At 37.3% G+C, this 21,059-nt stretch overlaps 1 protein-coding gene across 1 annotated transcript; it reads right to left on the bottom strand.

Annotated features, from left to right (window-relative positions):
* Positions 470-1,599, bottom strand: LOC109232130 (anther-specific protein SF18-like). The gene has a single exon (XM_019397798.1). The coding sequence runs from the start codon at positions 1,406-1,408 to the stop codon at positions 824-826; it is 585 nt and encodes a 194-aa protein (XP_019253343.1). The 5' UTR covers positions 1,409-1,599; the 3' UTR covers positions 470-823.

A 21,059-nucleotide genomic window follows, 5' to 3' on the forward strand; every position in this document is an offset into this window, starting at 1 on the left:
TTGAATGCCATCCTGTTTAGTTTTGGATACTATTATGTACAAGACATAGAATGGAAAACGAAGTATAATTAGTAGCAATAATATTATCTTTTTTTTTCTTTTTCTTTTTTTGCAACTTCAAATTCAATGCTCTATTTTTCATCTTCAACCAAGCATCGTCCACCCACTTACTTAATATTTTAATCCTTTTCTTTATTTCAATTGTCAATTAAAACCGTTGCCAGAGCTTGGTGGTTCATTACTTTTATCAACGGAAACCCTTTTTTTTCTTCTCTTTGGTGGTATGTGAAAATAGAAATATAAAATAAAATTGTGAACATGCGTTGCCAATTTGTCCAAGGCATTTCAAGTTCTTCTCTTTTGAACATATTGTTATTGTACAGTTGTACCACTCAAAAACAAAAATCAATTCTATGGTGTATGAGTTAAATAATTAATGCACAAGATTGACATGTGTAAGACGATCATGTGAACTGAATTGGAAAGTCTAGAAGCACAACAGCTATTAGACTATTAGTTAGAAGTTGACTTTATAATTCTTGCAAAATTGACTAAAGTAATTTTCTTACATTCTATACGAATTAGAAAAATTAAGAAGCTAAAATTTGCGAAGCATAATTAGAACAATGGTCAAAGAATTTACAGATTAATTACTCCACAGGATGAGAGCAAGAAGAGAACTTCACTTCAGCTATTCATGAATTCACCATTAATTCTTCAGCTTGTTAATAATCCAAGGATAAATCCATGTTGCTCTCACCTCTGCAAGTTTGTAGATCTGTGATTCCGACACTTTATTTATACATTTTTCCTTGGAAAATTCTCAAAGGAAAATGAAGAAGAAAATGAACATAGTGGTGAAAAAAGAAGAATAATAATGAGTGAGCTTAAAAGCAGCAGATTGTGAAGGTGGTGGAGGATTATAGAAGTAGAAGGGGAAATAGGGAACAATAGGATTAGGAGGTGGAGGAACAGGGCCAGAAGGGTAATTTTGGTAGGGTGGAGGGTAGTAACCACCAATTACACCACCAGGTGGAGGTGGTGAGTAATAGGAATTGCCCCCACCACCACCACCACCACCACCACTAGAGGAGGAGGAGGAGGGTGGTGGTGGTGAATAATAGTAACTTCCACCACCACCACCGGAGCTAGGAGGAGAGGGTGGCGGAGGACAATTGTTAGAGGAAGATGGCGGGGGAGGAGGTGGCGGAGATGGGGTGGCACAGGGGTTGTCACAAGCTGCACACATTGTACATTCAATCTCATACTTTGAACCTGCCCATGTTGTCCCAACATGATTTGTTGCAGTTACCAAATTACCCTCATTTCCCATAACCATTATCACTATGATGAGCACAAGCATCTTGAAAAGAACAAACTTTACTCCCATTTTGCCCCACCCCTTCATTGTATTGTATGAATGATCAAAACACAAGGAGAGAAAAGTAGCTCTAGAGAGAGAGAGAGAGAGAGAGAGAGAGAGAGTGGAAATTAATGGAAAAGGGGGGTTCACTTGTCAATGAAGCAACAGAAATGCTCTAATCTTTTTGAAGGCATTAAGAAAGGTGTTAAATATAGTAGTGTAGTGTAGTTTAGTACTGTAAGAGTGTGAAATTAAAGTGCAAGTGAGGAGCCTTCATGTTCAAAAAGATGACCACCGACACGTTTTACTTTTCTTACACCAAACGCGCAGCTGAGCCCATTTTGTCCCTATAATTTTCTTTTCAATGATTAACCTCCACCCAAATTTATGAACACCCCATGTAGATTTGGGTGGTAAAAAAAAAATAATGGAAGTAAAAGACCTTTATAGATAACACTACCGAGTTAAGATTAAGGCTTAAGCAGAATGTTGTTTTTACATTTCGCCTAATTTTTTTACTGTATTTTAAAAGGTTCATATATCAATAGAAAATACAGAGAATTTCCAATGTTACACAATTAAGTATGTATGGTAAAAAATGTGTTTGTATAGAGACTAGAGAGATAAAAAATAGATGATGAGGAGTCATACATCGACCCTAACTAGCTTTTGGAGCTGAGATATCGTTGTTAGTTTAATTGATGATCAGGGGGCGGATTTAGGGGCGGAAGGGTGTTCGCCCGAACCCCTTTGTCGGAAAATTATACTGTATATATAAGGCAAAATCTGTTTTTTACCTTTATATATTATATTTTGAATCTCCTTAACACACCCAAAAGCATAGCTTAGTGATCAAATGGTTCAAAACCTTTGTAAGATCATTGGTTCTATTCCCGCTAGCTACAACCTTTTTAACTTTTTTTTTAAATCCCCTTGACAGTAATCCTGCGTGTTGATGATTGAAGGGTACAAATATGATTTTAAAGAAGACTACCACGAATTTTTAAGTTAGTGTCGAGTTGAATGAGTAGTAAATTTCTATAGCTAAGATTTGAAATAAAGGGAGGTGACTGAATTGTCCAAAAGGACCTTTGACAAAATGAGTAGAGTTTTAAAAAGAAAGTGCATCTTGAGAGGTTAAGGGGCTTGGCAAAAAAGAGTGAACTTTACGAAAATGGAGTCTATAGATTGACAATTGAAGAAGCAGTTCACAAAAGAACCAAAGTAGAAACTATCAAAACTGGATTTTGCTCAAAAGAGGAAAGATGAGGCAGACTCACTAACCGAATTGGGTGAGCCCAGATAACATTATTGATCATCTCTTATTTATGTAACCTTGAAAATGGGGAAAGGATGGAATCCAAAGAGTTACAATCATTTGAAATAATATTAATTTTGTAATCATCATTATCGAACATTATAAATGATGATACATAGTGAAGTTACAAACATAACACTGCAACTTCAACACAAGATAATATTGGTTGGCGACGAATTGTTCATGATTGCATTTCTCATTTTGATTTAGTTCCAACTGGTTGAAATTCATATTAATCTTCAAGTTTCTACTTCTCTTTTCTTTTGAATTCTTTAAATAAAATGAATGAAATAGCTTTAAAATTAATTAATGCAATTGTTGGGTTAATGGAATCTCATCAAAGTAGGACTATACCAAATCTTTGGACAGATATATGAAAAAAATTGATAATTGGTCGAATGATGTTATTCACGTGACGATTAATTGGCTTATTGCATGATAATCGACTTTACAACTAACAAAAATCCCTCTTTCCGTTTGAACATATAGTATAATAATTGAAACTGGACTATATCAATCCATTTTGCATTATAATAGAGGAAAACCAAACACCATCTTCTCTGTATAAGAGGCTGCAAAATTGAAGAGAATATTACACGCAAGTACAGCCCAACATATTGCATTGTACTTGCGTAGTTATGTTTATAATTTGAGCTAGAGCCAAATATAAGTATAGAATTAATACGTTGTTGATTTCTTGGCAGTTAGTAAATTAGATGTCACCAATTCTTGCAAATTTACAGTTTCAAATTTTATTGGATAAAAGTATAAAACTGACACATAATGCATACTTGTTGTGTAATCTGCTAAACTTATGAGATGTTATTTTGCTTGAGTCACAATTTTTTATTTCTCTTTGTCAAAAAAAGTTTAAAGAAAGAAGCAAAGAAAAGGAAAAGGAAAAAGTATATAAGAAAGTAAGATAAGAATGGAGAAAACTCGAGAGAAAGTCTATAATAACACCTCTCTACTTAGAGGATTAGAAAATTGACAAGTGAAAATAATTGAAGACAGACATTTGGTGTTTGTACACAGCCTGGAAAGTTTCCTAGTGCAGTACTGATATTATTACTCTGTCCACTCACCAATAAAGATCGCGAGGAGTGATAAGTATTTCTTTATCTTTAAATAAAGGTACAAGGTTTTGGTTGTAAAAATGAAGGCGCCTTACCAATATGAGACTTTTTGAGGCAAATCCGACATTGGATTGAAAACCAAAAAATTTACAAGAGAGAAATTCATTAAAGCAGTGTTGAGATGCAGCAATATCCTGCAAAAGATCAAACTCCGTACCGGCGCTAAGTTGCACAAAAAGAATGATTTTATCTGTTGTTATGTCTTATTCAGTTTTGAAACAATTACAGTGAAGTATATGTGCGGTACTTTCCCAACTAATTTTTGAGCTATTTGATGATGTTTTCCGTGAGTTGAAATTTGTAGGAGACGAAGCTTTATTTTTATATACAATATTATTATAAGTATATAGTATTATATAATATTATATACCGAATGTATAAATATTATTGCAAAAAACTAATGGGCTATGTGGCTGTAAAATTATTTGGGAAATTTTCATAAAGCACTATCTTTTAGCAGTAATTAGCCATCTATACATACCATTTGTTATATTACAGATTATAGATACATTTTCTGTGGTTATAAGATGTATTTGATGTATTTAAGCTATTGTATTCATGAATACAATAGCAAAAATAGGCGTGAATCAGGGAAGTCCAGCTAATCAGTTGTTGTATTCGAGTGTATTCGACTGTATTCATGGAGTGAAACATGGGATTACAGCTGGACAGATTATTGTATTCGACTGTATTCACGACGTGAAATAGGGGATTACACTGTTTTTAAAACGGAAAGTGAATCAATTAACATAATAGACTCCTAATATAACTCAACAAACTCAATTATAACACACAAATTTTGTATTTTCGGTTATAAAAAAGATTCTCAACCGAAAAATACCCCAAAATCATAGCAATCTTCAGAGAAATTATATAATACATCTGAATACATAAATTATATTAATTAAAAAATACATATGAATACATTCATGGCATATAGCGAGACAGTGAATACAATGAAATACATAGAATACAGCGGGATACATTGAAATATAATGAAGAAAAAGACAGTGAATACAATAAAATACATGGAATACAACGAGATACATTAAATTACAATGGAAAAAAAATAATGAATACAATGAAATACATGAAAATACATTGAAATATATTAACAGAAAATCAAGTTGCTCAGCCCCAAACTCCGTCGTCTTTATTCAAGAAAAAACCCTAATTTCCGGCGAATTCGCCGTAGCAACGTTTGAAGGTACAACACGCGACACCTTTGAGATTTGAAGGTACAACACGAGACAGCTTTTTTCATTACCTGCTACCCAAAAGATTCAATCTCGGTCGTCCACTGTCCGATGTTCCGTCGCCGCTGCTCCATCGGCAACTGTATCCATGGCCTCTGCTAAGGTTGGTTAACTCCCTTTGCCAAATCTGTCAAAGTTCAAACATTGGTTAACTCCCTTTCCCAAATCAGTTAGTTTTGGTTAGGGATTTGATTTGCTATCGCAATTCAACGTGCAAGAATTGATCGGAATGAAAAGAAAATAGTGTGGGTGAGAGGAATTTTGAGATTGAGCATCGTATTTTCAGGAAATTGGGGAAGAGAATGGGATGTATCAAAGTAGAGAGAGGAAGAAAATAGTTTAACTGAATAGCGTATTTAGTGGCTTAGGGTTATGAGGTAACCAAAATTAAATATTTTGCTATAAACCTTAAAAGGTATCTATAGAATATAATTTATTTTAAATAAATTTTTTAAATGGTATTTATTTAAAATAAATAAGGTGTTAACCTTTGCTATAGGAGGTAAAAATTCCTTCTTTTTCTTTTAACCATGAATTTTGTAGTGGATCCACATCCACTTTTCTCAATCCCTAGTTAATTCCTCAATCCCGATAATTAATCACTTTTCTCAATAAAATAATTAACCAGCACTTTTTCCTTAGTTAAAACGAGAATTTACTTCTTTAATTGGAAAAATGAAAATGATAAATTAAACTAACAGAAGACGTATCTGTCAAGGATTGCAATTCGCAAGGCAAAGCCACCAAAATCTGGGATAAATGCCCATTTGCCTTTTGTCTGGAAAAACATTTTGGAGTTATTAGATATTTTTTTTTTTTTTTTTTTTTTTAATTTTTAGCTGTTATAGTCATGGAGAAGTTCAACTTGTCACAACTACTGATCAATACTACTCTACTATTGAGTCATATAACTTTCTTGGATATGAATTTTTCAAATCACTTCCTCTCTAACAATGATATTTTACCCCAAGTTCTTTTCAAACAAAACCCCTATACTAATATATTATATATATATATATATATATATATATATATATATATATATATATATATATATATATTTTGTTGAAATGGAGGGATTAGTTAACTTGGACGAATGCAAGGTTTGTAATAGATGCAAGTGAATTCACTGTTTTTTTTCCTTTTCAAACAATAAATATGGGACATAACAGCTGAATTTATTTTACATACAAATAATTGTATATATGCGGCCACAAAGTTGTAACTATAACGCTCCTCTCCGTCAACTAACTTAAAATCTTATATTATCCTTAATTATTTAATAGAGAAAAGTCATGAAGTACCAAGAAAAAAGATATAACGGTGTTTAATCGTGTATGAGGTTTAAAAGATAAAAAGAAATTAAAATATATGGTTTTAAATTGGTCATGATATTTTTTATTTACGTGGTTATAAAAGCATGTTATTAATAATAATATAAAATATTTAAAGGTAAATGATTTTTAATAATAAAATGTGTTATTCTTCTTTTAAGCAAACTAAAAGGGAAAAAGATGTCACATAAAATGAAAAAGTAGTACTTTCCCTATTTTGATGAATGGATTAAACTTCCGTTACTAATTAGACACATGTTCTTATTTTCGCAGTTCAATAACTACGTAATATTTTTTAGGTGACCAGTTATGCTAAAATATGCGATTGATACAGCAGAATATGTACGCAACACCTTTGTTGGTCTTGATCTCCCTTTTTTTTTTTTTTTTTTTTTTTTTTTTTTGTTTGTTGTTGTTGTCACATACCACCATAATGGAAATGTTTACCATACTGCAACACAAAAAAATCCTTCCATCCAAATAAGTAAAGACAAAGTTTTAGGAAGAGTATTCATGGCTAATGATGTTATCAGAATGTGAACAAAATGTGGATAATAATTAAGTGGACGATCTCCTGGCTATTAGCCTATCCCTGAGAGGTGTCCAATTATCTTTTATTTCGACAAGTGTTCATTATTAATAGTTAGATTTTTCTTCAGACAAAAAAAGAAAAAAAAAAGGAGAAGTGTATATTTGTAGCCTCTCCTAAAAATAATAGAGTCCTTTGTATAGGTTGGGATGCTGGATACAGGATCCTCGTAGTAGGTTGGACCAAGATCCAGCTGACAGAGGGTAATCTTTAAAAATAACAAGTTGGGAAAGCAAGAGAACGCTTCCCGTTTTCTTATCTTCTTCCCGTCCTAAGAGTAGCATAGAAAGAGGATTAGTATTATTGACCCAATGATAAAGCACTGACACTTTCCTCGTTAGGGCTCCGCGCACTATGAAAAGGCTGACGTGACGGGAAATAGGCCTACAAAGCTCTAATAAGGTATCGAGAGAGCTATCACAGTCAGGTGAGAATTCATTACCCCTATTTGTATAATACCCCTATTCCTATTTAGGGAGTTGAAGCGAAAAATAGCTTGATGATCCGTTCACCACGCATTAGCCACATTCACTTGCTTATTGTAGAGGCTGTAAGTGCCCCACAAGTAAGCTGCTTTTTTCGGAACGCAGTCCGAGATACCCATAATCGTGTATATATATAAACATATCTTCGATGTTGTCATTTCAAAATGTCTGCTTCAACCGTTATTTCCCCTCCAAAGAGCAAAGTTGGCTTGATGAGCGCAGATGAGGAAGTGAGACCAACAAAACTAGTAATCTCTTTTTTGCCCTTCTGCTTAAGGTTAAGGGATGAAGAGAAGCGCTCTTGCTACTGAGAAGGCAATAAGTCGGTGCGAATGTTCAAGACTTAGGCGAAGCTAGATTCTCATAGCGAGTCGCTTTGAGTTAGCGAAGCGCGGTATTAGCAATGAAGCCCTATGTGCTATAATGCTGAGCCAAGGAAGCTCCGCCTTATCTATAGAAGCAGTCAACTGAGCTCTAAACGAATTAGCTCCTTAGTAATGGCTTAATCTATAGATAAAAAGCCCAATGATGGAAAACTACTACATTAGGTTTAGAGAGATATGGGACCAGTTATAATAGGGGAGGCAAATGCAAGCTTTTTCTTTCAATAACCGGCCAAATGACTACAGGATCGTTGGTCTATTCTACCTCTATTCACCATTTCGAACCTTATACAGAAGTGTTTTCCATACCAGCTGCTTCTACCTATACCGCAGATAAAGCACCTAAAGGAGAATTTGGTGTCTTTCTAGTCAGTAATGGAAGAAATTATCCCTACGGTCATAAAATAAGAGCACCTGGCTTTACCCATTAACAAGGAATCGATTCTATGTCCAAACATCATGTGCCAACAGATGTGGTCGCCATTATAGGTACTCAAGATATTGTGTCTGGAGAGGTGGATAGATAGGACTACTAATTGCTCGATTAGGACCCTAGCTTTACTGCGAGCCAAATATCCAATTTATACACCCTCTTTCTTTATTTAAGGATACTCTATCCAATTATCAGCTCCGATACAAAAAGAAGTAAATAAAGATGTCAAGATAAAAAATCCAACTAGCCGTGATGGCACCTAGCTCGACCCGCTAGGTCAGCCAATTAATAAATATCCAATTTAATGAGATTTAACGAGAAAATATATGAAGAAATAACTAAGCTTATATACAAGAAATTCCCAAGAACTGGTAGTACAAATTATGAGCTTCTAAGAATAGAATTTACAAAGCTGGTATGAAGTAAATACATTATCTGTTCGAAAAGTACATAAACAGAGTTTTATGAATCTAAGGCTACCCTGAACAAGAGGCAGCTACAACCAGAACGCAGGTACATCTTCAAATTTAGCTCCCGCCGAACACAGCAACATCAGCAGTCAACATCTGCACGGAAGGCGCAAAAGTGTAGTATGAGTACAACCGACCCCATGTACTCAATAAGTAACAAACTTAACTTAGGTTGAAAGTAGTGACGAGCTGGAACAAAGGTTGGGTCCGACACCAATATCCACAACAATTCATAACAACACAATGCAAGTAATAAAAGAAGTAACTTGGAGATAAAATGCTCAGCTTTTTCATAGTTTCTTTTTTCTGTCCAGGCAGCAAGTGTAAAATACCTCTCGATGCCCATATGTCAATATATGTGAGAAGTCATGAATGACGTGATACAGTTCAACATGAGAAAAATGCATCTCTATACCTGTATGTCATGTGCATGTCAAATGCAATGTGCTCGGTGATAAAACCATATGCATACTCTCAGAGTATCAATTCACTCAGTCCTCCCAGCAACTCAGTCCTCACAATCACTCAGTCCTCACAGTCACTCAATCTTCACAGTAACTCACGTGCTATAGTATCAATATCAGAATCCGCATGGAAAACTCACATGCTATAGTATCAATGTCCTCACAATCAGGCCCTCGGCCTCACTCAGTCATCAATCTCTCTAGTCTATCGGGCTCTCAATGTCATGAAATATCACCCCCAAAAATAATGATGTGATGTATCAATAAATAATAACAGAGACTGGGATATGATATGCATATGAATGCGTATGACTGAGTATGTAATGTAATGAAATCAAATAGCTCAACAACAGAAATGACCTCAGTGGGTGCCAACAGGATAAGCATGTAGCCTAGACATGGATACTAACATGGATCACAGCTCCATAGCTCAAGTACGTAGAAATTTCATGGTTACAGGTAAGATCAAGTAACTACACAGTACCAGAGAAATAACGGAGTCACAATTCACACGGTGCACGCCCACACACCCGTCACCTAGCATGTGCGTCACCTCAATACCAATCACATAACACCTAATTCGGGGTTTCATACCCTCAACACTAAGTTTAGTAGTGTTACTTACCTCGAACAAGCCAAATCCAATACCGTGCAAGCCAACGATGCTCCAAAAATGCCACACATGCGTACCGACCTCCGAATGTCTCGAAACTAGCCAAAAGCAACTCAAATACATCAAACAAGGCCCAAGGAAATAATTCCAAATGATAATGGTCGAATTCCTTACTCAAAAGCCCAAAAAAAATCCCAAAAATCTAACCCGGGCCCGCACCTCGGAACCCAACAAAACTCACAAAATCCGACAACCCACTCAATTACGAGTCCAACCATACTAGTTTCACTCAAATCCGACTCCGAATCGATGTTCAAAACTCAAAAATGCATATTATGAAACTTTAGACAACCCCTACCCCCCCCCCCCCCAATTTTCATCTCAAATACTAATTAAATGATGAAAACAATGATATATTCATGTATAATAACCAAATCCGAGTAGAATCACTTACCCCCGATGAATTTCTTGAAAAACGCACGAAAAATTGCCACAAACCGAGCACCCAAAGTCCAAATGTAAAATAATACTCTAACCCTCGTTTATATAGTACAAAATCTGACCTCTCATTGTGCTGACCGCACATTGTTTTGTGCGGCCGTACATCCCAGGTCCCGCGGCCGCAAGTCCAAATTGTGCGGTCGCACTTCAATAGTGACTGCACTACTAGGCTTTAGTAGATTTGCTATAACTTTCTACAAATGTCCAAATGATGATTGCTTTACCTTTCTAGAAATTGGACATAGAGGGCTACAACTTTTGTTTTTTGTATGATCTCTAAATACCTTATAGATTAAAAGATATAAGCTTCCGAAGTCAGACGATCGAACCTACAGAATCTCCGATCTGCGGCCGCGAGAAGAATTGTGCGGTCCGCTCTTTTCCTCCCAGGACCGCACTTGTGTCTTTGCTTCAGCACTCCAAAATGTGTCCCCGCACTTCCAAAGGTACCAGAACAGCATCAGAGTGCCGAAAATGCTCGGACTCGCTCAAAACTCACCTGAAACATACCCGAGCCACTCGGGACCCCGTCCAAATGTACCAACAAGTCCCAAACATAATACGAACTTACTCGAAGCCTGAAATCACACATAACAACATCAAAATGACGAATCATACCTCAAATCGAACTTAATGAACTGCGAATCTTCAACTTTCAAAACTCGCGTCGAAACATATCTAATCAACCCGGAATGAACTCAAATTTTGCACACAAGATCCAAATGACATAACGAAGCTATTCCGATTCCCGGAACCACAATCCAAATCCGATATCATCAAAGTCAACTCTTGATCAAACTTATGAACTTTCCAAACCTTCAAATTTCCAATTTTCGCCAATTAGCGCTGGAACCTTCTAGAAACATCCAAATGCAAATTCGGGCATACGCTTGAGTCCAAAATCACCATCCAGGCCTAACGGAACCATTAAAACTCCAATCCGAGGTCAAATACTAAAAAGTCAAACTTGGTCAACTCTTCCGACTTAAAGCTTCAATCATGAAATTCATCCTTTCAAATCAATTCCGAAACCCGAAACTAAAACTAATGACTCACACGTCATAATACATCATACGGAGCTACTCATGCCCTCAAACCACCGAGAGAAGTGCAAATGCTCAAAACGACCAGTCGGGTCGTTACATCCTCCCCTACTTCAACATACGTTCGTCCTCGAATGTGCCTAGAGTTGTTGCAAAAGCCATCAAACCGCCGTGTAACCTTACCATGCACATACCCCAGGGTGATCCCACGTCACCCTATTCCATATAGGCCCGACAACATAACATAACTGAAGATCATTACTTCAACCTTAGCCCATAAGCCTTAAAATCCGATTTCTAACATCCGAAATTTCCATAAGATCAGAATCTCGCATCTACACACTGTATAAGTCTGAACAAGCTGTAATCATAACCCAAGATGTAATCACCTGATATACCACATAATTCAATTACTCATAGATGATTTCTAATCACAGTATCTGCTCAAAACAGCCCAATACCGGTAATAAACCTCATATCATCCAGAACCTCATTCTAAACCTTTGTACACTGCCAATGATGTAAGAAACACACAGAAACCCTTAACTACTCATCATATCAATAGGTTATGGAGCTCCCTCTTGTCCGATAGGAACTATAGCCAATTTCCAAGCCGATCAGCGATATTGTCCTTTCAATTATACTGCAATCAAATCCAATAGCACCCATTCTAGGTTCGACGACCTCTCTTATCAAATACAGGCTACTCTACTGACCCACCATACCAATACTACACAGATCCACAAACCGTGCACCAGTACGCAACAATTTAAATGTACTCAAACATAGAAAAATTACTCAAATGAGAGAACCGTCCCGCAAGCTCAACAAGTAGCGCACAATAAAATGCTGGAAATCTATCATACACCATAGAACCATAACCCACGGATCTATCGCAAATGATCATACCTCAACATAACTCCGCTACAACGCGTGACCCAATCCAACACTGGTCCATATTATATACCTCAAGTCACCCTGCTCAAAATCAATAACCACGCGTAATTCCACATCAAGCACCCAAAGTGCATTACCATAACTACGGAGCAGGAAATGACACAATGCCATACAAAACCCGAAAGAACATAACCAATACAACCAATCATGTAATACCCATATACCCATCTCGCTCAAATTTCACTATAAAGCTCAAATATGATCGCACCATGTGTGCACATAACCAACAGATCACAACCCCTCGTAGCATAAAAGGGTAACTCATAGAACATATCAGAACATGAATAAGCTCAACTCTAACCGAATGGAACTTCCCTCAACAATAGCAGTACGGAGTAACCCAATCCGACCTGATGTAGAATATACGTCCTCATTGGGCCTTCCAACGGCCCCAAATCAACTCTGGTCATCCATAAATAGATAAATAAACTATGAAGGTCCACATTGACATAACCATAACACATACCACCCTCTGAATGGCTTTTGCCACATTTTCACGCTCCACAACCACGAAACAATCTGCTCCTGAGAACTCCCAATCTCCAAATCTATAGAGCATACGAATCACCATATCTGATCCCATTACCACCGCCTGAATGTCTAACACATCTCTCATACACGATCATCCCACGAGGAATACTTCTCTAATTCTTCCGTGCCACATCGCAAAAATTTGAATATTAGCAGTCTATCAACTAGACGAGTACCACAATACGAATGAAGCATCCATAAATCAAAACATAATGCGCCTTCTAAAATGTACACTCTCCTTAAGCAATACCAAATAGTAATATCATTCACTTAGTCTTCTGAAATTGTCCATGCTGCCTAAGAAATCATGACCTTCCCTTCAAAACTGAGCCGTGACCTTATACATGCAAATCTCAATCCTACACAACACACCGTATACACCATGCCATCATATGAAAAGTGCGAGAATCTTATAATCCCCCCTGAGGCACAAGTAAACTATATACCCAATTAGATAGGAACCTTTTATTTGATTTCATCCAGGAGAAAAATCACAATATGCAACATGTTCCTTACGCTAGTAGGAAATATCCACCTCGAACCATGATAGAAATCATCGAGAACTCTTCGAAACCCATTTTCACATAACCAGGTCATCAGAACTGAATCTTTCTTACTCAACCAAGCCACGCAGGTCGCGAAACCTAAGATTATTCCCACAAAGCACCTGTAAAGACTCACAACATCATAGGTACCCAAAGAACCGATCTTATCCATTACCATGCTGATCCAACCTACTACCAAGCTATCCTATTTCTTCGAGTTCCTTCTGAATAACCCTCAAGTTGACACTTCTCCTTGCCAGAACACCAAAATCCTTAAACAAAATTCACCCCACGAGATCCTACAATAAAATCACACCGCCGGAAGGCCCATAAGCTGTTGTATTCCCTCTTAGCACCCAAAGTACCACAATCAAGACACCCACTCTAAAGAGACCTTACGTGAACCCAAAAGTGTTTCCTTTACCTCCCTGATGCTAAAATGTATAATCCATAATGATATAGAAATACCGCAAGTCTCGACACCATCCAACTTAAATCCCAGATTCCAGCCATATACAAATCCGCAAAGTTCTCAATTGCTACATATAAATCTTGAATCTATTAGAACCATTCTCGAGAGTCGTACACTCTACTCAAATCTCAATCGTACTGTACGAACGGGCCAAACGACCTGTGCCCCATTAGCACGACAACACCTAAAGAATTAATCCCACCTTAACTCAACCAATCAAATTCCTACTCCATGCACACTACATCCTTCATGAATAACCACTCAATCGTCCCAGGATTCCCATATACCTCAAACTAAAACCAATACAACACATAACCATGCAATCAACTCGTCGATAGCAGACTCCCCCACTTGGCTCAAAGCCATAGATCAAAACACTCGATAACTCAGAGTGCCCGTACTTTATTACAGCAATAGTACCACTGTGAGATTCAACTAAATCCTTCATAAACCCATGTAACACAAACCACATAATACCTCAAATCATCTGCTAAGCTCACATTCATCCTCGTGACGGTCAGGTCAACTATTATAACTGCCAAACTCAAATCGTACATATATAACCCATCGGTAGATAAGGAAGCCTCCACACAACATCATAAAAAAAGCACACATCCGTAGATTACCTTACAGGTTATAACCCACCTGCTTAGCCTTAAGCCGACATCTCTTTATATACCCTTTCACATCCACAACTGCTATGCAAATCACTCAATCTTCCTAAGTCTGAACTCGCAATACGACATGAAAAATCTACTTCACTCTACAATTAAACAACATGAAAGATTCCGTCAACACACCCATAACTCGAGTCAATACGTCAAATCAAGACAGAAATCAAACACCCAATAATCCTTTCTACATCTCAAGCAAACTCTTCTCATCGCGTTCAAACCATATAAACACATCTTGCGGTCACATCATACTCATCACGTTTCATCCAGCCACTCATCGAGCCACGAATTCCACTCATAGGGACACTACCGAACATATAAGTCCAAACGCACATGCTCACACAATCAAAATGTCTGTACTCAAGCTACAGTCAAAACCCGGCCTCAAGTCCTCTAGACTGGCCCATCATCAGCACACTGAAATCACATCTCGCATCTTATCCATGGAATCACAAGACGTCGATGCACAACCGATACCGAGCGCTCACATGCGCATACGAATACATGGAAGGAATTCAAAGAGTTACACTTCAAGCTGAATCAATGCCGCACGATAAGGAAAGAAAGATGGAAAGTATATCCTAAATGTCCTGTAGCCTCTCGAAGATAGGTAATGACGTCACCATACCGATTCGTAAGACTCTACTAGAAACTTGCTCATGACTTGTAGAATCTATGAACCTAGAGCTCTGATACCAACTTGTCACGATAAAAAATCCAACTCGCCGTGATGGCACCTAGCTCGACCCGCTAGGTCAGCCAATTAATAACTATCCAATTAAATGAGATTTAACGAGAAAATATATGAAGAAATAACTAAGCTTATAGAACTAGTAGTACAAATTATGAGCTTCTAAGAATAGAATTTACAAAGCTGGTATGAAGTAAATACATCAACTGTTCGAAAAGTACATAAACAGAGTTTTATAAATCCAAGGCTACCTTGAACAAGAGGCAGCTACATCCTGAACGCAGCTACATCTTCAAATCCAACTCCCGCCGAGCACAGCAACATCAACAGTCAACATCTGCACGCAAGATACAGAAGTGTAGTATGAGTACAATTTACCCCATGTACTCAATAAGTAACAAACCTAATCTTAGGTTGAAAGTAGTGACGAGTTGGAACAAAGGTAGGGTCCGCCACCAATAGCCCACAACAGTTCATAACAACATAGTGCAAGTAATAAAAGAAGTAACTTAGAGATAAAATGCTCAATTTTTTCATAGTTCCCGAAAATAGTTCCACTCTTCAAGTATATCAGTGAAAACCCAAATTCTTTATCGAAATCGTCAAAAATATGAGTAAGTTTGAAAACTGTAATTTTTCCCAAAAATCCTTTCAACAGTAAATAAGATGTTTCATTTTCTGTCCAGGTAGAAATGTAAAATACCTCTCGATGCCCATATGTCAATATATGTGAGAAGTCATGAATGACGTGATACAGTACAGCATGAGGAAAATGCATCTCTGAGCCTGTATGACATGTGCATGTCAAATGCAACGCGACCTGGTGATAAAACCGTATACATACTCTTAGAGTATCAATTCACTCAGTCCTCCCAGCCACTCAGTCCTCACAACCACTCAGTCCTCACAGTCACTCAATCCTCCCAATCACTCGGCACTCAACACTCGGCACTCGCACTCAGTAGGTACCTGCGCTCACTAGGGTGTGTACAGACTCTGGAGGGGCTCCTTAAATCCAAGCGCTATAACTGCACAGACAACTCACATGCTATAGTATCAATATCCTCACAATTAGGCCCTAGGCCTCACTCAGTCTTTAATCTCTCCAGTCTCTCGGGCTCTCAATATCATGAAATATCACCCCAAAAATAATGATGTGATGTATCAATAAATAATAATAGAGACTGAGATATGATATGCATATGAATGCGTATGACTGAGTATGTAATGCAATGAAAGCAAATAGCTCAACAACAGAAATGACCTCAGTGGGTCCCAACAGGATAAGCATGTAGACCTAGACATTGATTCTAACATTGATCACAGCTCAATAGCTCAAGTACGTAGAAATTTCATGGTTACAGGTAAGATCAAGTAACTACACAGTACCACAGAAATAACGGAGTCACAATTCACACGGTGCACGCCCACACGCCCGTCACCTAGCATGTGCGTCACCTCAATACCAATCACATAACATGTTATTCGAGGTTTCATACCCTCAACACCAAATTTAGAAGTGTTACTTACCTCGAAAAAGCCGAATCTAATACCGTGCAAGCCAATGATGCTCCAAAAATGCGATCCGGTGCGTACCGACCTTCGAACGGCTCGAAACTAGCCAAAAGCAACTCAAATACATCAAATAAGGCCCAAGGAAGCAATTCCAAATGATAAAGGTTGAATTCCTTACTCAAAAGCCCAAAAACCATCCCAAAAGTCCAACCCCGGACCGCACCTCGGAACCCAAGAAAACTCATAAAATCCGATAACCCACTCAATTACGAGTCTAACCATACTAATTTCACTCAAATCCGACTCCGAATCAATGTTCAAAACTCAAAAATTCACATTACGAAACTTTAGGCAAAACCCCCCAAATTTCATCTCAAAATACTAATTAAATGATGAAAACAATGATATATTCATGTATATTAACCAAATCCGAGTTCGAATCACTTACCCCGATGAATTTCTCGAAAAACGTACAAATAATTGCCACAAACCGAGCTCCCAAAGTCCAAATGTAAAATAATACCCTAACCCTCGTGTATATAGTACAAAATTTGACCTCTCATTGTGCTGACCGCACATTATTTTGTGCGGCCGCACATCCCAGGTCCCTCGGCCGCAAGTCCAAATTGTGCGGTCGCACTTCCACAGTGACTGCACTACCACGCTTTAGTAAATTGGCTATAACTTTCTGTACAAATGTCCAAATGATGAATGCTTTACCTTTATGGAAACTAGGCACAAAGGGATACAACTTCCGTTTTTGTATCGTCTCCAAATACCTTATAGATTAAAGATATAAGCTTCCGAAGTTAGACCATCGAACCTGCATAATCTTTAATCTGCGGCGCGAGAAGAATTGCGCGGTCCGCACTTTTCCTCTGCGGTCCGCACTTTTTCTCCCAGGTCCACACTAGAGGCTTTGCCTCAGCACTCCAAAATGTGCCCCTGCACTACAAAAGGTGTTGATACCCAATTTTTCCCTCATATATTTTAAAATGTGCATACATACTTTCAAAATATTGTACATGCATTTACAAACATGCACAAGTATTTTTACAATTTTTTTCATAATTTTTAAAGGCCCTAAATCCATTTATTTCTGCATTTTTTAATTACATAAATGTTCAAAGCTATCCCTCATATTATTTTATGATGATTTAATCATCTAAATTCATCATTTATGTTCATATGAGTGTTCAAATATTTTAATTGCATTTTTATAATTACATTTGCATTTTTAAGAATTTAATTGCATATTTTGCAAAAATAGCCCCTACATATGCATAACTACGTTATCTATACAAAAAATGCCTTTTTATATTTTTATAATATTAAGTAATTATTTTAAATCACCTCCATGCATGAAAATCATTTTTTATCATTTAATTAGCTATTTTAAATTATTTTATTTAGTAAAATGGGTATTTAACAAATAGCCCCTAATTTATACCCAAAATCGGATCCCCCCCCCCCAATCCAATTTAATTAAACTATGCCCAAATCTACCCAACCCAAACCCTAAAGATTTCTACCCGGCCCCAAACCCCTCTAATCTTGGCCGTTGATCACACAGATCAGCGGCCACCATTCATTCTTTCCTTTTTTATTCCAAATGACCCCAAAACCTAATCATTCTTCTCATTCCGCCGTCACCCCTTTCCCTCACCCCTCCAATTCTCTCTCAACTCACCTTAACCATAATCGCCGTCACCAGCGAGGACCTCTCTTTTATGGTATTTCCGTGCATTCTCCGACCACCACCGATCTCCTATACCCTCTGGCTGTTTGATTTCATGAGTCCTTGAGAAGATCTCATGAAAATCCAACTTGTTCTGGCTTGAAAGTTGTTTACCGGCCTGTCTTGGGCCACTTCGTTTGTGAGTATGGATTTCCTCTTTCTAGTATGAATCCATGAGTTTTCGACCGATTCTCTTCATCTCTACTATTTTTTGAAAACCCTAGTTTCAGTACTATTCGAATCTTCTCAGATCTTTATAGATCTGAAGTGATTCGAGTATTATTGGGGTTTTCCTTTAAAAATCTATTGGTTTAATTAATTGTTTCGACTTCGTTTACTCTTTCTGAAATTAAGGTTCATCCCAGACTTTTCTTCAAAGATTTTTTCTAACTTCTCAATGTTTTTATTAATTGTTTCTTCACTATCATGACTAATTTTCGCATGCATGCTCAAACCCTAGATGATTCTGTGTGTTATACTGATTTCTTCGATTTTGTTTCGATATTGTGTTTATCTCCGTGAGCCAGTCGTATTAACTTATTCTATTTAAAGACCTAAATGATTTTTCCTGTTAAAATCAGTATTTTGTGGAATTTTTTTTACTTGATTGATTTCTGTTAAGGATCTGAACGATCTTCTTTGTTGTTACAATCAGAACCCTTTGGGATTCTTACTTGGTTGATTTCTATTTAAGGATTCAAATAATTCTTTCCTATGAAATCAGTACTCTTTGAAGATTTTTACCGATTGTTTCCTATTAATTGCCCTGTTAAAATCAGTGTGCAGGGATTTTACTGGCTTCCTTATTTGTGACCCACTTCCCTATTTTTCTTACTTGCCTTAATTAGTCGACGGTAGTTTGGGGATTTTTACCGACTCCCTACATGGTATGATTTTGACTTCATTGCCTTAATTGAACCCCCTGTTATGACCGTTAATTGACTATTCTCCAATTAAAGGGGTCTTTCCCGGACTTCCCTATGGAAATTGATTATGTGATTGTTTGATTGATCCTTAATTGCTTGAACTCTGATTCTCTTTACCTTATTTGTTCTACTCCCTAAGTGCTATATATACACTCTCATTCTGCCTCTCAAAGGGAGGAACAAATAGTTCAAACACACACACACACAACTTTCTCTCATCTCTCTCTCTGCTACTTGTGTTCATTGCTTGTCTAGCCGGCCGAAAGCCCTTGGGAACTTTGACGCACCGGGGTCCCTGAGGCCCTTGGGAACTTTGACGCACCAGGATACTTCCTCTTGGACACTATAAGATTATGGCATTTTGGACTGTTTGAAGGCCCGGAATTTTCAGGTTCACTTTGGGCCTCTGTTCAGGCTCCCTATAGCATAGTTTGTTCCTTATGTAATTCATAAGGTCTGTAATAATAATTTTTGCAAACAGGTATTGGGGAAATTAGTAAAAGGGAGGGATTCTTATATAATTTTTGTGGAAACTGGGTAGAAATCATGTCCTTAGGTTTATTATGACCATTTTGCTTGCATTAGAGATCATGTTCTTAGGATTATTTACTTGCATCGGAAACCATGCTCCTAGGATTATTTGGCATATTAGGAAACATGTTTATAGGCGCATTCATTTGTTCTGAAAAATTCTGAGCTTCTGCATAATCATGACCACTTAGAAATTCTGTCGCTCACCTGCTAATCCTGCCTAAAAAACATGTTCATTCTCTTATGTGCATTAGAAATCATGCTTTAGGACTGTTATTACATTCGCTTTAATACCACGACTACATCGTGTAAAATCAGTAATTACTACGCCCATAAAAAAATAAGTTGAAAAGCAGTCCCAACGCCCAGATATCATAGAGATAAATGTGTACAAAATCAGTCCTGTAATATTCCGCACCTAAACAACATGTTTATAGGGCATAATGAACTCAAACTGCTAGTTTTAAATTGGTTATTAGAATTCTGGTTAACAGTTAGATATCATGTTATAGGACATCTCAGATCCACGCCTAGGCAAGCCTGTAGGTAATTAAAATCCTGCAACTGGTAAAAATGTGCTTTGCTTAATTATTTGTGAACTGCCCAGATTCAACGGGTCTTAGAATCAGTAGGCAAACTGATTAGGTCTCTATTACCTCGCTTTGGCACAATGCTACATATATTATGCTTGTCATGCTCCCCTAGATACCCTGCTCTAGGACCTTTCTGAAATATCTGAAGTCTTGCTGTTTGAGACGTGCTGTTGTTTGCTTATTTGTGGAGGTAAATGTGAGCCCCCTTAATTGTTCTTTACTTGACAGTCCTAATTGTTTTAATTGTCACCTAGATTTTTCTCCTTTAAGTACCTTAGGAAAGTCTAGAACTGCCTAAATTAGAGGTCCTAAACACCTCCAGGGCCATAAGGAAGGGACGTGTAATGCATGTATAGAGTTCGTTTAATTAAAATTGCTTATATAACCCCTAAGGGGAGGGTAATTGGGTAGTAAAAGGATATGATGACCTGTGCGCTAATGCCATGTGTAACCCCTTTAGTTGAGGAAGGTTTACCGGGTATTGTATAGAAGTGATCC

This window comes from Nicotiana attenuata, chromosome 9, assembly GCF_001879085.1.
Source record: "Nicotiana attenuata strain UT chromosome 9, NIATTr2, whole genome shotgun sequence".
Classification (NCBI taxonomy): Eukaryota; Viridiplantae; Streptophyta; class Magnoliopsida; order Solanales; family Solanaceae; genus Nicotiana; species Nicotiana attenuata.

Bases quoted from the DNA above. Each gene is read 5' to 3' on its own strand.
- LOC109232130 (XM_019397798.1), bottom strand. From the start codon at position 1,408: ATGAAGGGGTGGGGCAAAATGGGAGTAAAGTTTGTTCTTTTCAAGATG.